Source organism: Colletotrichum spaethianum (genome assembly GCF_022836535.1).
Source record: "Colletotrichum spaethianum MAFF 239500 DNA, contig40, whole genome shotgun sequence".
NCBI classification, from domain to species: domain Eukaryota; kingdom Fungi; phylum Ascomycota; class Sordariomycetes; order Glomerellales; family Glomerellaceae; genus Colletotrichum; species Colletotrichum spaethianum.
Genome location: NW_026054810.1, coordinates 223522 through 244118, shown reverse-complemented (window position 1 = coordinate 244118; position 20597 = coordinate 223522). Strand labels below are relative to the sequence as shown.

General features: G+C 53.1%; 4 protein-coding genes across 4 annotated transcripts; 2 read left to right on the top strand and 2 right to left on the bottom strand.

Moving 5' to 3' along the window:
- Window positions 1-1307: 1307 nt before the first annotated feature.
- ColSpa_10929 (structural maintenance of chromosomes protein 6) lies at window positions 1308-4868 on the bottom strand (the record flags this gene model as incomplete). Its single annotated transcript, XM_049277141.1, has 5 exons — window positions 1308-1677; window positions 1730-2465; window positions 2516-2588; window positions 2640-3530; window positions 3582-4868. The coding sequence occupies 5 exons, from the start codon at window positions 4866-4868 to the stop codon at window positions 1308-1310; spliced, it is 3357 nt and encodes a 1118-aa protein (XP_049133098.1).
- Window positions 4869-7894: 3026 nt separating this feature from the next.
- Window positions 7895-9178, bottom strand: ColSpa_10928 (vegetative incompatibility protein HET-E-1; the record flags this gene model as incomplete). The annotated part of the gene is made up of 1 exon (XM_049277140.1): window positions 7895-9178. The coding sequence occupies one exon, from the start codon at window positions 9176-9178 to the stop codon at window positions 7895-7897; it is 1284 nt and encodes a 427-aa protein (XP_049133097.1).
- A 1880-nt stretch (window positions 9179-11058) lies between these two features.
- Window positions 11059-14922, top strand: ColSpa_10927 (putative serine/threonine-protein kinase iksA; the record flags this gene model as incomplete). The annotated part of the gene is made up of 4 exons (XM_049277139.1): window positions 11059-11711; window positions 11764-12483; window positions 12536-14637; window positions 14702-14922. 4 exons carry the CDS (start codon window positions 11059-11061, stop codon window positions 14920-14922), a joined length of 3696 nt encoding a protein of 1231 aa, XP_049133096.1.
- Window positions 14923-17584: 2662 nt separating this feature from the next.
- Window positions 17585-19441, top strand: ColSpa_10926 (malate synthase, glyoxysomal; the record flags this gene model as incomplete). The annotated part of the gene is made up of 5 exons (XM_049277138.1): window positions 17585-17945; window positions 18029-18606; window positions 18668-18825; window positions 18899-19141; window positions 19207-19441. 5 exons carry the CDS (start codon window positions 17585-17587, stop codon window positions 19439-19441), a joined length of 1575 nt encoding a protein of 524 aa, XP_049133095.1.
- Window positions 19442-20597: the final 1156 nt, after the last annotated feature.

The following is a 20597-nucleotide window of genomic DNA, read 5'->3' as shown; positions in this document are numbered from 1 at the left end:
TAGGATAGCCTCCAACTGAGCCCAATATCGTTCGAATATCACTCGAATATGGCATGGCGCCGCTGCCATTAGATTCTTCGGCACTTGAGATTGATGATGGTCCCTTGCTGCTAAGCTGTTCATCATCACCTGAACCAGATTCCAGAGCTCAGATGATCAAGTCAACAAATTTTGGTACGCGCTGAGGCGCGCTGCGACTTATGTTGTCACTTATACGGTGTTAATCAAGCGATCCCTGGCAACGCGACAGCACTTCATGAGCCTGTCGAAGGCCGTCACGAGACTATCCCAGTCGACTACCAAGGCTAGTACGTAAGGCCTTTGAATGAAACCTTCTCTCATCAAGAAATTTGGTTATGGGAACACGGTATGAGAGTTCCAAGAAAAGACTTGATGTCAAATCGGTCTCTTGACTCGACCCGGCACAGAATGCCAGTGGACGTAAACCAAGCACGTATGGCTGTACCGACCAGAGAACTCGGGATCCCGTCCGCTCTCCTATGTGTGAGATAGCAGGCTATAGCCCACTTTGAGCTGCTCAGGGCTTCTTCTACCAACAGACCAAACCCGTCAACTTTTCGAGCTGGGCGGCTTGAGAGCAAAGAACAGCAGGATGGCAAGATCGACGACTTTGGCGCCCCTTGGCAAGCAAGATGAATCCATCGCCGTTCAGCTTGGTCATTTATATTCAAATGTTTTATCTACATTTCTCATTCGATCGCCTTTCCGGCAGACATTCCGCCAGATAAGGCGGCGGGGTAGGCCTTCATTACACACGATACTCCCATTTCCATACTGACACTCTGGCATTCGGATCAACTGTTGTGAATAGTGGTTGTTCCTCACTACGCCACCCTGCCGGGCTCCTCTGCCATGTCAGTAGTAGTCCATCGCTTGTGCGTCCTTTCGTACAAAATAATGACCTCATGTATGGCAGGCATATCGATTGCGCATCTCTGGCCTGGCCCTGCATGGTTGGATTCACCGACCCACGATGAGCAACACAATTGGGGTCACTGTGGCCTTGCAACTGTTCACATTAAACAGCGTAGAATGGCCTCTGGTTTGCCATTAAGTAGAAATAAAGTGCCGAGTATTTGACCGTGACAGAGCCTCAAAGGCCACCCAGCCAAATATATATCTGCACTACGAGCCTGAGCTCTTTGTAAACAACTCTATGCCATATGAAAATCATTGTGTCGAATCGCAACCAAAGGGTATCGTCACTGAATGATACCTGTCCTCCAAGACGCCAAAAACTCCAACATAAAACTGACCACCGTACGCTACTCCTAATGCCGTTATGCCTACGCGCCAGCCGCGACGCGCTTATGTATCTTTAAGCAACGGGCGAAGTCGAGCTTCTTGCCGTCCTTGGGCATGTGCGTTCCACTGGCTATGCAAAGCACGCGCATGCGCGGGTCGTACCGCAGGCCAGTGAGCAGCTTGGGCGTAATGAGGAAGTATTGTGACGTGTGCTCGCGGCACGCAATCTCGACCATACGCTCGTGCACCATGCGCTCGTTGCGGGGATCCATACCCTGGTTGATTTCGTCAACCACACGGAAGGGTGACTGGGCCATAGACTGGAGGGCCATGAGGTAAAAGATGGTGGAGACGGCTCGCTCGCCGCCAGATTGGCGATGCTGGTTGAGCTGCTGGAGCGTCTCGTTCTCTCTGCGCGTTTGTTAGAAATTGCAAAATGCAGGCTAAGGTTATAGAAAAATACCTGAATTTGACCATAATGTCCAGAGCCCACTGGTCAAAGTCTTCATCCTTATGGATCCGAATCTCGCCGGCACAGTTGATCTGCTCGAAGTTGTAGCTGAAGGCATCGCTGATCTTGCTGACAAGCTCATCGAGCTTCGGTTCCCACTTTTCGCGAATCTTTGTGATTTGGCGATTCAGGTGGTCCAGCTTGGTTGTTGACGCCTCCATCTTCGAACGTAGCTTCTCAATCTCTCGAGCCCGCTTTTCGAATTCACGCAAAGCCCCCGGATTGGCGACTTGGATGAGCTCAATGCTGGTCTGCTTTGCAGTGATGTCGTTGTCAATGTCTTCGACCGTCTTGTTCCTTGCCAGCTCCTCGAGAAGGTCCTTTCGGGTTTCGTCTCTCGCAAAGATCTCAATCACCTTGCTTTGGGCTTCTTCGGCACGCCGTCTGGCCCGTTGAGATTCCTCGCTAAAGGCGACAATGTTCCGCTTCTCCTCTTCCAGCATCTGGACTAACTCAGTATTCCTAGCCTTGAGACCTTGGACGTCAGACTTGGCTTCAATTTCGCGGATCTGGGCCTCCAGCAACATCTCCTGTGCTGTCCGAATGGCCGCAATGGCTGCGTGGTGCTTGAGGGTGGCCTTGGCCTTGTGCACAATAGCGTTGTCGAGATCGAAGCTTAGCTGCAGGTTGGCTGCTCTCGCCTCTTCGACTTCTGTTTTCTTCTGGTCCAAGGCCCTCTTCTCGGTTTCTGGGCGGAAATTAGTCTCTCTGTTACCATTGTGGCAAGATTCTACTTACCCAGCTTGACAGGAATTCCCTGGTAGGCATTGTGGGCTTTCTGAAGCTCGTTCTTCCTTTCTCTGAGCATTTTCTGCGCGCTTGGTTAGCTTGCTAGTCGTATTTGGGGGAGAACACATCTTACCAGATCGTCATTGATCTCTTTTCTGACGCTAGCGAATCCAGCCATCTGCTCCCGAATCTCTGTGTTTTTGGCTTTCAGGATGTCGTACTCGGCCTCAACCTCACTGATCTTGCGCCGAATTTCATTCTTTTCGGCCTCATCAACTGGCTGGTCTGTCCAGAACATGCCTTGTTGAATGCCCCTGGTCATTGTCGAAACGGCTCCAGGCCCAAGATCCTTACGCCGAGACACTCTGTACAGCTGCCGGCCTGTTGCCCAACTGTTGATGACTTCTCCTTGGGCAATGCGCTCGTACTGAGCATCGTCGACATCTTTCAAAGCGATTCCCGCGGCGTTCAGCTTCTTTTCGTTACAGAGCATTGCAAGAACAGGCTCCGGCCCGACCAACATGTCAAGTGCAAATGCGTCAAGTCCAAGGGCGTTGAGCTCGTCCCGGGACAACTTAGGCCGGAACTCGTCCAGTGGTCTGAGAATCGAGCGAACGTTGACGGAGAGACTCAGTTCCTTGTACAAGTAATGACTGAGCTTCTTGTGATCTTCCCGAGTTTGTGCCGTGAAACAGAGGAAGTCATCGTTGTGTAGGAGTGCTTGAACCTGATCCGAGAAACGTTCATCCTTAACGGAGCAGCAGAGGGCGGGCGGCCCAAAGACCTCCTTTTCGAACATGCCGGCGTTCTCCTGAAGCCAATGATAACCCTTGGCCACGTCAGGCCACTTCTTTTGGATGAAATTGATCACCTGACCCTGCTGAGAATCAAGCCCTTCAAGCTCTCGATTAAGCAGGTTTTTCGATTGAATCTTGGCATGACCCTGCTCCTTGATTTCTCGTATTTTGCCCTCGGCTTGGCGTTGGTCAGCCTCGAGTTCTCGAAGCTGATGTTCCTTCTCTCGCTGCGGAATTTGTCAGGGCAGTCTACAATAGACCAGAAGGACAGCACTTACGATTTGAGAGTTGTGTTCTTGAGCATTAAACTCGGGAGGCTTGTTCTTCTTCTGGTTCTCTAAAGCACCTATCTTGCTTCGAATCTTGCCTAACTCTTGCTTCTTGGCCTCGAAACCCTTTCGATTGGTCTCGATGCTTGCCTCTACCGCCTTAATCTGTTCGTCAGCATCCTCGATGCGGTTGAGCGCCGCATCTGCACCGGCTTCCGCTCGCCGCAATACGTCTTTGCGTCTGCGAACCACGGTCGCCACTTCGTCGTGGTATTCTTGCTTCCGGTTGACAGCTTGCAGAGATGGGGCGGCCTCCTGCTCGAGCTTCTGCAAATTCTTCTGGGCGAGCTTTTCCTGTTTCTTCTTGTCCTTGTAGAGCGCTTTGGACTCAAGATAGTCGGCTACGGCCCGAGCATCGGTGAGGTCAGCAATCTGTTGCTGAGCCTCTTCTATTTCGCGTAGTCTATCAACATCCTGCTGCATATCGTTTTGCCGATCTTCGAGTTGTCTCAAGTGGTCGCCTGCCGAGTCGGAACCACGCTGAAGTTCCTTTTGATCCTTGTGCAAGTCTTGGAGGCTCTTTTGCCAGTCCAGCATCTCCTGTGGCGCAGCGGCACGCAAAGTCTCGTGTAGCAAGTCGACGGGCGTAGCGGATGCGAACTCGACAACTCGGTCTTGTGGCAGAAACTGGCAGAGGTTGTCGACCTGGATCTTGAGGTCCCTCATGAGGCCCTGTATCGTCTTGTGCGTAGTATCCCTGCCGTTCAACCACCATTTCTGACTGTTTCGTTCACGATCGATCTGAACTCGGATGACATGGTGTGATCGGTCTTGGGGACGGCGCTGTAACTCGATCTCGATGATGGCGGAAGACTTGCCATGCTTAACAAACTCCTTGACGTTACCGGCTCGGCCAAGGTGTTTCGGGCTGAAGCCGAGGCCTAGACAGATAGCGCAGACGAGTGAACTCTTTCCCGTTCCATTGGGTCCGATAACCATGTTGAGATTTGGTCCAGGGAAGAATTCTGCCATTTCGTATGTGACGAAATTCTCGACTTTGACGCGGCGAATGGCGCCAGGCGAGAAGCCATCTTTGTCGAAATGGCTTGTTGTTCCGTTCACCCCATTGGCTTGGGTCCCGTTTCTGTGGTCTTCCTCATCATCGTCGACATCGAAATCGTTGGCACGTCGTCCCAGGCGAGGCCGCTTCGGTCCTTCCGACGCATCAGAACGCTCTTCTGAATCGTCGTCCTCCAAGTCACGTCGCCGCCGGCGACCTGAGGGACGAGAGGACATATTTATTGTATCGTTGAAGTCCGATGTCAAAGTGACGGAATGTGGTCTCGGTTGCGGCGGAGTCAGATGGAGATGGGAGTTGTCGTCGATTTGGGCATTAATCAGTGTTGTATGGGTTACGAAGATAGCTCGTTTGGTGATTGAGTGCAACGCGAAGGACCTAATCTAGACGCGTCGGGTCTGTTCTCACCCCGCGTTTTTCCCTTCAGGGTACAGGTAGCTCAGATGAACGACACATCAGGAAAGCCACGGATTATGTAAGTCGCTTTGGCTCGCTGTAGGGATGGGATGGGTCGCTGGGTGGGGCTCGGCTGGCAAGAAGACACCGCCGGGTTTTTCGGGGGGGCGCGGGGTTCGTTTTTTTTCTTCACCTAACGGAACATGTATTTTTTAAAACTGATGACCACTTCGTCTCTGATTGACTGTCCTTTGCACTACCTATACTGACGGCCACTAGCAGTTGATGGGATGTGTTATGTTAAGAATGGCTTGATGATAATTGGGCTTTTGTCGAAGCAGTTGTACAGTTTCTTGTTGCCTTCCTGGTGGTGTAGTATAAGGAGCATTGCCACAGCGGCTGCCTCCATCACGTCTACTTCCGTATTCAGTAGGAGCTGTTAAATATCTCGGTAACTTTATACTGATATATACTTGACAGCGTTCTAGTACTTTCCACATTTTGCGTTGATGTCTGCGCCCTTGGCGAGAAGTATTTGCACAACCGTGTCGTGTCCTCCCTCAGATGCTGCGTTGAGAGCAGTCCCATACTGTCCACCTTCTGCATTGGCATCTGCACCAAAATCAAGAAGTAGTTGCACAATCTTCTCGTGCCCTCCCTCAGACGCTGCATAAAGAGCAGTCCTATACTCTTCACTTTCTATATTGACGTCTGCACCTTCATGGAGAAGTGTTTGCACAACCGTGCAGTGGCCTCTCTCAGATGCAGCGTGGAGAGGAGTCCCATATAATCCACCTTCTGCGTTAACGTTTGCACCCTTAGCAAGAAGCATCTGTACGACTGTGTTATATCCTCCCTCAGATGCTGCGTCAAGGGCAGTCCCACACCGTCCACCTTCTGCGTTAACATCTGCACCAAAATCAAGGAGTAATTGCACAACCTCAACGTGTCCTCCCTCAGATGCTATGTAGAGAGCAGTCTTATACTGTTCACCTTCTAGGTTAACGTCTGCGCCTTTGTTGAGAAGCATTTGCACAATTGTGTTATGCCCTTCCTCAGATGCTGTATAAAGAGCAGTCCCATAGTTACGTCCACCTTTTGCGTTAATATTTGCGTCTTTGTCAAGAAGCATCTGTACAACTGTGCTGTTCCCCTCCCTAGATGCTGCATAGAGAGCAGTCTTGCCCTCTCTAGTTTCCGTGTCAACGTCTGCACCTCTATCAAGAAGCATCTGTACAACTGTGCTGTCCCCCCTCCTAGATGCTGCATAGAGAGCTGTCTTGCCCTCTCTAGTTTCCGTGTTAACGTCTGCATCTTTATCAAGAAGCATCTGTACAACTGTGCTGTTCCCCTCCCTAGATGCTACATAGAGAGAAGTCCTGCCCTCTCCAGTTTCTGTGTTAACGTCTGCACCTCTATCAAGAAGCATCTGTACAACTGTGCTGTCCCCCCTCCTAGATGCTGCATAGAGAGCTGTCTCGCCCTCTCTAGTTTCCGTGTCAACGTCTGCACCTCTATCAAGAAGCATCTGTACAACTGTGCTGTCCCCCCTCCTAGATGCTACATAGAGAGCTGTCTTGCCCTCTCTAGTTTCCGTGTCAACGTCTGCATCTTTATCAAGAAGCATCTGTACAACTGTGCTGTTCCCCTCCCTAGATGCTGCATAGAGAGCAGTTTCATAGTGGGAGTTACTTTGTGCATTAACATCTGTGCCTTTATCAAGAAGCATCTGCACAACTGTAATGTGTCCTCCCCCAGATGCTGCATAGAGAGCAGTCTCTGAGTAGAATGCAGCTTTCGCGTTAACGTCTGCGCCTTCGTTGAGAAGCATTTGCACAACTGTGTCGTGTCCTTCCTTAGATGCTGTATAAAGAGCAGTCTGTGAGTAGAGTCCGCCTTTTGCGTTGACATCTGCGCCTTTGTTAAGAAGCATCTGTACAACTGTGCTGTATCCTCCTTTAGATGCTGCATGGAGAGCGCTTCCATAACGTCCACCCCCTGCGTTAACGTTTACATTCTTATAAAGAATTTCTGAAACGACGAAGTCAAGCCCAAGGACCGCAGCATAATATAGCGAACTTGGCAACTCCCTTGGTGCCCGCCCTTGATAAGGGTCATCAACATTCCATGTCTGTACCCAGTGTTCAAAAACCTGTTGTTCTGTTGTAAACAGGCGTAAGATCTGCGAGTCTGTTGTTGGGTTTCGTATCCCGTTTGAAAAATGGCTTGTCCAGTATTGAGCAGCATATGAGCTTAACGCTAAGATGTCTTGAACCGGATCATGTTTATAGGACGGCAGTACTTTTGACTCGGGCTCAAGGATGATTGCAAGACAAATACTTGCCATATTGGTGTCAGCATATCCTTTAATAATACTGAAAAAGGCACCGTCTTTCGAATAACGTATTCGCTCTGATTCCAGGTATTCACGAACTGAAGAATGAGCAATTCGTAATGTGACCTCTTGAGTATCGGGATCGATATCCAACTCAGTAAAGCCTGGGCAAACTTCCTGGAGGGCATTAACGTTCTTGAGTTTCCGTTTGTTGTTCAGCCTTGGCTTTCCATCTAGTTCGACAGCAATCCCTTCAGTCAATTCTGCAACTGTTAATGGTCGCCTTGCGCAACAAAGCAATAACAACATTCGTTGAGCATATTCCCTGAATGACAATGCAATGTTGCCTAACATTCGCTCGTACGTGTCGTCTAGTGTTTCAGGCAAAGAATCGAGAAGCTTGTCGAGAAGGTCTTCGCTTTGGGGACAACTAGCCAGCGCTTTGAATTGGCACTCGACCCAGCGGAATCTGTTCAACTTAGTATTCGCTTGGGAGCATTGCGTTCATTGTGCTTACACGCCTTGGGCTCGCTTCGTGAGTTCATCCTCGATCCGTGTACGATGATCCTCCCATTTCCGAAGCCGTCGACTGTTGAGGAGATGCTGAGAGATGAAAGACGCAATGTCTGAATCAATGTATTCATTTTTCATCCTGATCATCTCGTCGGCCTCTGCGCATAACTCGTCACGAATGTCGACCTCGTCCCGACTCGTGACCATGACATGCAGACCAGGCTCAGCCCATCCGCGCAGTTCAGTCAGGACTTCTAACAGAGTCTCTCTGTGTTTTCCTTTGGGGCTTTCATCCAACGCGTCCAGGATAATGTATGCGTCTTTAAATGCGCGTACAAGCTGGAGCAGGCAGTTTGTGAGCGCGTGATCTGGGGGAGAAGCATTTCGATATTTGTCGTGCAGTTGGGATAAGAAGGGTTGTCTGTCCTCCAGCTGGCCTGATAGTTGCAGTATGAGGGCGCGCAGCATGGCGGAGGCGTCTTGTTTTCTCTCGTCATTGAACGTAAAGAAGAAGAAAGCTATGCCAATGGTTTGGCTCGCCCGGCGGTGTCTGAACGCGTGTTGGATAGCCGTAGAGCACAGGACAGATTTACCGCAACCTGCAAAACCGACAAGCCAGAGGAAAGAACGAGGCTTTCTGAGCCATAATGAAAAATCCACGCTTTCGACGAACCACAGACCCGTTCCAGGATGCCTTTTCTTTGCCGCCTCATTGAAGTTGATAGCGGCATCTGGGGCATTGAGCCAATCTCGGACACCTGACGATATCTGTGTGGTTCTGACTAGGTCAAGCAGCGCTTTGGTCTCGTCAATCTCATCCTGCAATCTGCTGATGTCGCTTTGTTGCATTATTTCCATCGTCAATGATAAACAGCCGATGAATTCGTCAACATCCTCATCTAGCTTATGGAGTGTGCTTTGACGAAAGGGATACGCAAGACGGCGGCTGACTTTGCGAAGGCTCTGCAAACTGACTTGGCCTGGCGCTGGTTGGAGCTTCTCAAGCTGCTCTTGAAGCTCACCAATGAGTTCCTTACAGTCTTCCATGGAAGACCTCATGCTTGACAAAAGCACCTTGTCTTCTTCGTGGAACTGACGCCGCTCGATTTGTTGACGCAAGCTCTCGAGTAGTTCGAGCAGGCGTGAAAGCTTCTTGGTAGTGTGGGCAGAATCGCCTGCCTGTCCTTGAAACGCCTGGTAGTAGTCAATCAATCCCTGAGCAACAGTGATGCCGAGGGATGCGATTCCAACTACGCTTCCAATGATAGAGAGTGGATCTGACATCTTCGCAGGCAAGGGTGGAAACTATGTTCTAATTGCTCGTCGCAAGAATCAGGCAGAACGAAGTTTGATGTCAAGGCGAGTCTGTAGATCACCATCCGGCATAAAAGTTCAATTATATCAGGCAGCAACAGGTGCGGGGGAGCCTGGTCTCTGGGATGATGATTGGCTATTGTGCCGCTTCGTTATCAAGCCATATTACAAGTTAGCAAGTGGTGTCAGAATACGAACAGTGACTAATGTTGTCACAAAGGCCACTTTCGGCTCCAAGTCGACTGGACGTGCAATTGTTCTGCGTTCATTTCGGACGCGTGGGGTAGAGTAGCCGCCAACTCGAGACTCGTTCCACAGATAACCTTCGTTTGGGCCATCGCGCTGTTTTTCATGATTTGTTAAGGCAATCAAGAGCCTCGAGACCCAAGATTCCGTAATGATTATGAGGAGATCGTGCGCGAAACGGGCGAGAATCGGCGCCATTATGAAGTCCGTTGTTGAATATTTTCTCTTTGTTTCTTCTTTTCATTTGCTGGTGAAGGTAAAAGGTCCATAACAGAAGTCAACGTTAGTTGTTACTCACTTTAAGGCCACCGTCTTGGTCAAAGTATTGGCACAGTATCGGGCCACAGCGTGGCAGCCAGCTAAGCAAGCTTGGCATCCTAAGTAGCCCGGAATTGCTCTAATGGATGCTGGAAAGTGAGGAAGCTGGCAGCTGGATACAGGTGGCATAATCAATGGACGGGAGGGCATGGCAGGCGCTTAGACGAAACCAGCGGTGTGGGGACAATGGGACTCGGCTGGCAAGTGTCAGTGGGGCTGATGTCGGCACGGCGTGGGATTCGCCGGTGGCTTCGAACTTCATCCCTTCCACGCCGGTGGTAATCCGCCGTCCACTACGGGCAACGGCGCCTACCTCTGAGGGTGTACGTCGCCCGGTGGCCCACACGGTCAGGAATGCTTTCTGACACCCGATGCAACCTACCTATCATATGATTCTTGCGACGCGTACCGGTATTGAAGAAGTTTGGGCTGCTGAAAGAATGTCCATGGAAGCAAAATAGCTCTTTTGCAGAGTAAGAAAGGGCCATATTGTGGTGGCGTGTGAACAGAGGCCACCGAGTACCCAATACAGGCGTAAGGAATAAACTTGTATTCACTACACATTACCGAAATAGCGTTCTCATTTCTTGGGTGACGAGGCAAAAAACTTAAGGAACATACGATGACGTTTGAAGTAGAAGGTGGTCCTGGGGAACCCGCACCGAGAGGTCTGTTTCGTTCCTTCCACTCTGCCTGGCAAGGAGGCCTACTTGCTTAGTTCTGGAGAGTCAGTCTCATTCCAACTGCACTGCCCGCTTCGAATCGTGAAACTCAGTGAGACCTTGCAGCTGCCCGTATTCGTCCCTTCAACGGGTCTCGAGGTCACTAGTGGGAAGGGGGCAACGTTCGTCCAAGGCCTCCCTTCGAACCTTCTCTTTTTTCTCCGACTGCCTCACTTGTCCCAGAGCTCTGGCTCCCACTTACATTCCATCCTCCCACCATAACAGTCGCCTCAACCCTGCGCGTCTTGCTTCTCAGTCATCATCCTGAAATCCGCGCTTCCTTTCCTTTCTCCCAACTTCACTAACTAAACCACATCACACGCACACACTCTGTCCCTCTTTGTATTGTCTGGCTTTCTGGCAGCCAGTCTATCCAACTCCCATTCATTCGTTCAGATTCTGGCCTTCATCACCTTCTCTTCTTCCTCACTCGCTAAAACCATCCAGGATTCTTATCTCCCTGTCAAAGCATCTCCCTTTTTCAACTCCTTACACGAGAGATCCCCAATTAGCGCCACTCAACCCCGACAATGTTTTGACTGCAACCATTATATTGCTGCCGACATGTCCGAAACTGGTCGGCCGAGGGCCTCTAATGCCCGGGCTCCTCTCGCGGATGCTACTCAACGCATCAACAATGCTTCATCCAAGACTCCCGTCAAGCCTTCCAAACCACGCGACAAACCCGTCGGTCAATCAAGTCACGCCACCGGCCCCAATCGTCGGCGCTATGTCGACGAGCATGAATTACCCGTCTCAGGAGCAAGGGCGAGCGCTGCATCCAGTTCCCGCAACCCAGCCGTGGCAAGAGCGAGGGCTTCCCAAGAGGCAGATCCGTCGAAGCGCATGTCACAGGCTTCCCAGGCTTCCACAGCTCCATCGAGCAAAAGGAGCAGCGGCTACGCTTACAAAACACACATTGGACCCTGGCTACTTGGAAAGACTCTCGGGAAGGGTTCTTCGGCTCGGGTAAGGCTCTGCAAGCACCGTCTTTCCGGAGAGTTGGCCGCCGTCAAAATCGTCCCCAAGAAAACAGCCTATTTGATTCAGGCTGGCAGCCTCGCTGAGCTCCACGACTACGACGATAGCCTACCCGAGAAAATCAACGGTGAGATGCGCGTACCTTTATCAATTGAGAGAGAAGTGGCCATCTTGAAGCTAGTCGATCACCCAAACGTTATGAAGGTTTACGATATTTGGGAGAATCGTTCAGAAATGTAAGTCGTCATCATCTTCCATCTTGGGTTCTGCGAACTGACTTGAGAACAGTTATTTGGTACTCGAGTACGTCGAGCAGGGCGACCTATTCGACTACATCAATACCAATGGTCGCTTCGCAGAGGAGGGCGCCATGTTCCTCTTTCGACAGATGATGAGCGCTCTCCAATACTGCCATTCCTTCAACATCTGTCATCGCGACCTTAAGCCCGAAAACATTCTGCTGACGTCCGACAACAAGGTGAAAATTGCCGACTTTGGCATGGCCGCCTTGCACCAATCTTCAGATCATCGACTTGTGACAGCCTGCGGCAGCCCCCACTATGCTGCCCCCGAGCTTCTGAAGCATAAACATTACCGTGGAGACAAAGCAGACATCTGGTCCCTGGGCGTCATTCTTTATGCACTTCTGGCTGCATGCCTGCCTTTCGATGACCCAGACATCGGCGCCTTGCTGCAGAAAACCAAGAGAGGCATATACGAGATACCGGACTTTTTGAGTCCGGAGGCCAAAGACCTTATTCGTCGTATGCTCGTCGCCAATCCTGACACAAGAATCAGCATCAAGGAGATGTGGCAGCACCCGTTGATTCGCAAGTACGACCATCTCGATGACCTCGGTAATAGCGGCCAGCTCCATGACCTTCGCAAGGGGTTTCACTACACTCCCTTGAAGCCTCACGAAGTCGACCCTCATTTGGTCAGACAGCTTCGGTCTCTGTGGCACATGCTCACTGAACACCAGATCAAGTTGAAGCTTATGGACTCTGCGTATGTGACCACCCAGGTTGTACTATCTAGGAAAACAATTAACAAGAACCAGAAAGAACGACCAAAAACTCTTCTACTGGCTTCTTCACAGCTACCGCCAGAAGCAGCTTGAGAACTTTCTCCCCGAACTCTCCCAATCACCCAGCGACTACCATCATCTCCACGAGCCCATTTGGAAGAAACGCGTGTCGACGGTGGAGTTCAACCAGCCCAAAGCAGATGGGAATGGCAGAAGCGTCTCGCGTTTCACAGTCATTTCGCACGTTGCGGAAACCGACGATGGCACGATTCAGAGCTACGATCCCTACAACTCGAGTCGACCGATGCGTGGTCACTCTCAGGCTAGTCATGCCAAGGTTGTGGTTCACCGTACGCGACGAGAATCCATGAAGCGAGAAAACACTCAGACATCACAATTGTCACGCATCAAGACAGGCTCTACGCTGCGCCATTCGCGCGTTAACTCTCAGCGAACAAACAACACTGGCCGTTTCCAATCGCCTCGCAGCTCCATGAACTCGCTCCATAGCAGCATACACGGAGCTTCTTATGCTCGGCCAGCTTCTCGCCACAAGAGAGGCGTTGACTTTTCTCACATAAGAAAGAAGTCTACCGACCTTTACGTAGATAAGCGTCGCAGAGCCTCTGGGGTCAGCGGGGACGAGAGACGCCAGGAGAGACCCAAGTCCCCAACAAGTCCTCCAACTCATATCCCTGTGATGGAGAGACCCAGACCGAAGCTCAAGGTTGTGAAGTCGCGAGACCCTGCGGTCATAGTTAATGAGGAGGTACGCAACTTCAGTAACAAAATCGCCAAGGATTGCGATGAAGCCTTTAACAGCTTCATGACCACCGACGAGCCAAGCGAGCTGTGTTTAGATGAAGTATCTGCCATAAAGAGAGAATCTACGGGGTTGTCTTTTGGGCAACCGAGACCATCGACTGAGGCCTCGAATAACCCGTACCACCCATGGGACACCCGGCCCCTGCCCCCTTTGCCAGCCCCTAGGTTGATGCAATCTCCGAAACCGATCATTGAGAGAAAAGGAACGTCAGAACACCATTACAAGGATGCACAACAAACTGGTCGAGTTGGGAAGTTCGTGGATCAAGTCAACCGCTTGGGCTTCCCTGCTTTGTTGCCCAAGCAGGACCGCCGCACTGTGTCTGCACCCCCGCAAGAACAGCACAACAAGAGGGCAAGTCGCCTGCCGGCTATCAATGAGAGCGGAAGAGACTCAGAGTCATCATCTCACTGGGGTGAGAGTGACAGGCACAGGATTGTGTCTGCGCCCCCCAAGACTCCTAGCGGCCAAACTGACAAGGACGGACTGGACTACCTAGTTCGGGCAGGCGAGACGATTCGCGTGGTCAACTCGCCGAGTGCAACAAGCCCAATCCCCAAGCCTCTGAACGTCCGTAAAAAGTCCGCAGAGCGATCAAATCTTCTCGATCAGAGCGATGAGCGCTACATTTACATGCACGGGGCATCAGGCGCAGATGAGCCGCAGACTCCCTCCACTGCTGGTGGACCGACTAAGCAAAAGAAGTCTTCATGGTTTAAGCGTGTTTCGAAGGACAGCACCTCTAGAGAGGGAAGCATCCATACCGAGGCAACCCAGGAAACTCAGGCGTACAGCATGACGACCCAGTCCACAGCCCCGAGCCGGTCGGAGACAGCATTCCACGAGCCACGTCCGCCAGTGGCGGCCAAGAAGAAGGGTTTCGGATTACTCTTTTGGAAAAGCAACAAAGCCAAGCCAGAAGTCAAGATGGAGATTGCCGGTATGCATCGCAATCGAAGCATTGGAATGATTGAGCACGGACGACTGACCTATAATGCAGGCCCAGAGTATGACGACTCGCCTTCTCCAAAGCATCGAAAGGCCGACCACAACAAGACTGGTCGTCAGTCAGCTAAGGGCTGGAAAGATTCGGATGGAGGAGTGCGAACCATTGAAGTCCATCAGAACTGGCTTGCCCGACTATTTGGGGTCAAGCCGGCGACGAGGCAAGTGTGCTTGGTGATGTCGCGGAAGCGAGCTCGGCAGGAGCTTGTCATCCTTCTTAAAGACTGGCGACGTTACGGTATGGGAGATATCCAGGTCGACAAGGAGAGAAACATTGTGTTTGCCCGCGTTGGGGCTGAGAATTGTGAGTCTTCTCCACTGGCATTGGGGTGATGCCCCGGAGTTATTCATTGGCTAACCTTGCCCAGACTTAGGCATGAAGGAAGTTGCATTTGCCGCGGAGGTTATGACTGTGATCGAGCACGGGAAGAAGGGGCCGCTCTGCATTGTACGGTTTACCCAGGAGCGCGGAGCGGCGAGTAGCTTTCACATGGTGGTAGACACGGTTTGGAAGGTGTTCGGATCACGCGGCCTGCTTGTCACGGACACGTCCAAGGAGAAGATGATGATCAAAACGCTCAATTCCTGAGGATGGACGAGATTGCATTTGGCGTCAGAAGGTTGGCAGCGATGTTCCATTTTCGGTGGCCGCTTTGGGAGGTTGCTTGACTGATGAGGACCAGGTGGTGGTCCTATGGCTCTGTTTCTTTTCCTTTTCTTTTCTTTTCTTTCTTACACTTTCTCGCCGGACATATGTCCGGACTTGAGCATTGACTGGGCACTCATTTCGGCAGGCAAGAGTTGATTCATCGAGATGCATAGTTACGGCTCGACATACAGAGCACCAGAAAGCATTGGAAGGACGATTGGGCTGCAGATGGATACTTAATGTTGTTGGATGGCTTGCCTCGGGTTGTGGCTACGGCTTGTATCAATAGGCAAGGTGGACTCGGGGACGGACGGCGAGGCAGGAGACGCCGCCCAAGGCCGAGACGGAAATTCGGCTATCCAGCTTCTTTGTGTTTAGAGGTCAAGAAGTTATCGTTGATAGAGTCGAGTTGCTTAGGTATCCCAAAAGTTGATTGCTAGGAAGGTTAGAGGTTCATGTGCCTGTCGTCTGTGACGGCAATGTCCGGAAACTGTCGGCATTCACGGAGACGCTAATTGGGCTTGCAAGAAGCTGGGGTAGCACGGGGAGCAGACCTCGGCAGCTCGGTGAATCGGATCTCCTGAGTAGACGTGATGCAAGCTAATTAGTTAGAAGCACGGGTATTCCTGGGCTCTGCGTCATACGAGCACGTCAAGTGGGGAGCGATGAACGTATGCCAAAGGGCAATGGCGGTGTTGATGAAGATGGTGATCTGGGCCGTACTGAATTGACGATGCCATCTTTTGAACATTCACCGTGGAGTAGACGTACTGCGAAGTCGTCACTATGTTTTTCTGTCTTTTATCGAGAGCAATTGTGGATCTCGGCGTAGCTTCCACTCGCTGGCCACCCTTACTACCTACCCCGGAGGAGAGCTTCAATTGCGGGCCTTGCGGGTACGTTCCTCTCTCTCTTTCTCAACAGCGGCCGTGGCTCTGGCCGGCGGCGACATGCGCATGTTCCGCCGTGGTCCCCCTTATCGCGCCCGGATCCGACCTCGGACTGGGGGAACTGGAGCGCCTATGCACTTTGAGCCCACGCGAAAACAAAAGGCCCTCAACAACAAGTGAAGAGATTTCTTTCTTTTCTTCTCCACGATTGCTCGATGGCATCGAGTAAGAGAATCGACCACCCCCCCGGCAAGCCTGTCGAGAGAGTTTCAAGTCAGGGGCGGCGGGAGTGGCTGCTTCAGAGTTCTTGTCTGCTCGTGCTTGCGCGCTGCTGTCGATTTTCTTTGCAAGTCTTATCGCGGTCTGACCCCACCACGCATCTTTCTCCTCCTCACCCTTGCTACCAATACCTAACCGCATGTCCCCTCCCCTCTCGTCCGTGTTGCACACCCCCAAATCCAAAGGGATTTGCCATGGGCATTCCAATGAGGTCACTGGGAGGTGGTGTTGCTAGGACGGTGACCATTGGGCCATGATCGAACCTTGGCTCGAGCTGCTGCTCGAGGACTGGCCCCTTTGACTGCGACGGAACGCAATGGCAAGAAGGGAACTTCAGAGAAAAGGAGCTTAGCGCTCTCTCTCTCTCTCTGCCTGGTCGATCGGTTGGGGGGCGGTACATTCCACGCAGCGAAGCCGGCAAGCACATGCAAAGTCACCAAGCTGGGCTTGGACAGGAAGTTCGGCTTCTTCTTCTGGTGTCTGGTTTCATGCTGCAGCTTCCCCACACTTTCACAAGCGTCCGCCGCCGCCTCCAACTTTCCCTCCCTGTGACGAAGCTCCTTTGTAACCCGATCTCCAACGCGACAACGCTTGGTCTACTCCTCCTCTCCTCCCCCGCGGTCCGGCTCTGAAGCTCTCCATCCACCCGAACCAGCCCGATGACTGCCGACAATGGACGGGATGCTGGCTGCTTCTGGTTCCTTGACGGTGTCCCTCCCCTCCCCTGGGGCCCTGGCAACCCAGACAACCTAGGACGGGATGGCTCCCATTCCCCAGTACATCGCCCACAATGACCCAAATACCTGTCCCGCCGGCGCGGATGCCCACATGTTTGCATGTACCTCGGGTGGGGCCGCAGAGGTTCCCCAGGTCCCTTTTCGCCTCTCTGCTTGTTCCTCGAGTCTGCGCATGCATCATTCATTGCCAGCCCATGCCACGGCTGCGCGCCGGCCAACCCCTCGACTCGCTCGTCTGTGCCGAGCTTGCGACGGCACTCGTCGAGGCCGATCGTCCCTTTCTCTCTCTCGAGACCATTACACGGCGCCCTTACATATCACTTTCTCGTCGCCCGCCCCATAAGCCGGCCCAGACCTCTTCCCCCCTCGTCTACTTCTTCCAGAACCTCAGCTTCTTTCTTCCCATTTCCTCCTCCAGATCAATTGCCTCTCTCTCTCTCTCTCTCCCCCCCAAAACTCTAAAGATACCCCCCCAAAAAGGCCCGTACAGCAGCACGCTTACCACAACCGTCGTCCTGTCTCACGGCTTTGAGCTTGTATGCATTCCTCCAACACGTGAAAACCTTCTGCCACAACCCAGGTGCTGACGCAGAGCAGCCGCCGACCGTAGACGACGCCAGTAGCGTACAACAACCTGCATTGTAAACACCACCATCACCACCACCACTACCAGCATCATATACACACACAACCAAAATGGCAACCACCGAGACAATCCTCCAGGGCGTCAACGTCCTGGGCGCGGTCACGGACGCCCAGCGCAAGATCCTGACGCCGGACGCCCTCGCCTTCCTGGCCCTGCTGCACCGCTCCTTCAATGCCACCCGCAAGTCCCTGCTCGAGCGCCGCAAGCTCCGCCAGGCCGAGCTGGACCGCGGCATCCTCCCCGATTTCCTGCCCGAGACCAAGCACATCAGGGAGAACTCGACATGGAAGGGCGCCCCGCCCGCCCCCGGTCTGGTCGACCGCCGGGTCGAGATCACCGGCCCGACTGACCGGAAGATGGTCGTCAATGCCTTGAACTCGGACGTCTGGACTTACATGGCCGACTTTGAGGGTGAGTCTGCGCCGACCTCTGCGCCAGCCAATTTGGCTGCTCGGGCTTTCAATATACTGACGGGTCCCCCCCCTCCGCCGTAGACTCAAGTGCCCCGACGTGGGAGAACATGGTCAGTGGCCAGGTCAACCTCTATGATGCCAACCGTCGCCAGGTCGACTTCAAGCAGGGCTCCAAGGAGTACAAGCTGCGTACCGACCGGACGCTGCCGACCCTGATTGTCCGCCCCCGTGGCTGGCACCTCGAGGAGAAGCACGTCACCGTCGACGGCGAGCCCATCTCGGGCTCCCTGTTCGACTTTGGCCTCTACTTCTACCACAACGCCCACCAGACCCTCAAGATTGGCATCGGCCCATACTTCTACCTCCCCAAGATGGAGTCCCACCTCGAGGCTCGCCTGTGGAACGACGCCTTCAACCTTGCCCAGGACTACGTCGGCGTGCCCCGCGGCACCATCCGCGGCACCGTCCTGATCGAGACCATCCTGGCCGCCTTTGAGATGGACGAGATCATCTACGAGCTGCGAGACCACAGCTCCGGCCTCAACTGCGGCCGCTGGGACTACATCTTCAGCACTATCAAGAAGTTCAGGAACAACTCCAACTTTGTCCTACCGGACCGCAGCGCCGTGACCATGACGGTCCCCTTCATGGACGCCTACGTCAGTGGACTTGCGCCCCCTTCAGTGTGAGAATGTCGAAGAAAACTAACCTTCTGCGCAGGTCAAGCTCCTCATCCAGACCTGCCACAAGAGAGGCGTTCACGCCATGGGCGGCATGGCTGCCCAGATTCCCATCAAGGACGACAAGGCCGCCAACGACAAGGCCATGGAGGGCGTGCGCGCCGACAAGCTGCGCGAAGTGCGTGCCGGCCACGACGGGTGAGTCCCGCTTTGCTTACTGCCTCGTGTGTCCCGTCCCGTCACACGTCAGCCACTGACCACGATACTGTAGAACCTGGGTTGCTCACCCTGCATTGGCGGCCATCGCCTCCGACATCTTCAACAAGAACATGCCGACGCCCAACCAGCTGTTCGTCCGCCGCGAGGACGTCAAGATCGGCCAGAACGACCTGCTCAACATGAACGTCCCAGGCAAGATCACCGAGGAGGGCATCAAGAAGAACCTCAACATCGGCCTCGGCTACATGGAGGCCTGGATCCGCGGTGTCGGCTGCGTCCCCATCAACTACCTGATGTAAGTTTGCGTTCCCAGAGCGATTCGCGCGCACCGCGGCAGAGAGACTGACCCCGTATTCCCAGGGAGGACGCCGCCACCGCCGAGGTCTCTCGCTCCCAGCTCTGGCAGTGGGTGAAGCACGGCGTGTCGACGGCCGAGGGCAAAAAGGTCGACAAGGCCTACGCCCTCAAGCTCCTCAAGGAGTCGACCGACGAGCTGGCCAGCAAGGCACCCAAGGGCAACAAGTTCCACCTCGCCGCGCAGTACTTTGCCGGCCAGGTCACTGGGGAGGACTACGCTGATTTCCTGACCACGTAAGTTTCGACGCCCATCTCCATCCATCCATCCATCCCGCCTCGCGTCGCCACGTCGCCACCACCGGCGGTGGGCACTGATTTCTTTTCGTCGGCGTTCCCGCCTTGTGGCTTTCTGGGCCTTCGGAGATTGTTGATCTTGGAAGCCCCGTCTTTGATGGGGCCATCTTTAACTGACGAGTCACTTTTGCAGTCTGCTGTACGATGAGATTACCGCCATTGGCAGCGCACGCCCTGCTGCCAAGTTGTAAGCCGGCCTCGGGAGTGGCGAGGCCACGCGCGCTTGCAGTGTAATGCGTATTGGAACTTTTGGGTCAACCTCTGGTTGGGCGAGAAGGGGGATTCGGGTCGGGTATGAGTTGAGAGTATGTTTCACCGACGGATAGGTCTCGGGGCAAAGCAACCGTTGGATCACCACGTTCTGTTGAATCCGAGAGGGGAGATTGCCGGCCACGACTTGGAGATTCGTTATGTATTGGTCCACCAATGTAAAGAATGAACAAAGACTAAAATCTTTTCCTTCATGCACACCCCCTTGTTTTGTCTCTCCCAAACATCCATCAAAAAAGGCTTGCTTGAGCTGCTATTGACCATGAGGTCTCGGAGTCCTCCAACGTCCTTTTCGCCAATGGCGTGGAGGAGGTTGTTTTGTGGCTTTTGGGCGTGGGCTTTTATGGGTTGCTTTGGTTGGCTGAGCTTCACTGTGGCTCCATGGACACACCGCGAGTTGGTCCCGTAGGATGGGAGGCGAAGGAGGGCCTCTTAGCTCTCAGCATCTCTTGCGCCCCCCTCCTACCCCGTTGATAGACGGCGAGGCGGGCCGATCGTGAAGTAAGCCTCACGCCCACCGCCCCGACGCTTCCAAGGGGTGGGAGCAATGGTCGAGGAAGCACCCCCGAACTCGTGGGCTGTGCGTCTTTGTGTGTGTAGATGTGTAGTTGTATGTGTGTGTGATCCACCGACGGAAAATAAGAAAGAGGGCCTAGATAAACAATCGTATTGTTACTGGACCCTACATGCAGGGCGGGTTCGCGCTCGCTGGCTCGTCGGTGGTAGCTCCGAGGAGCGTCAATGACGTACTACGTTCGTAAAGGGCCGGAACGGGCACCGATCCCGACTAGGCGGGATACGAAGGTGTTGTTGGGAGACGCTAAACGGTG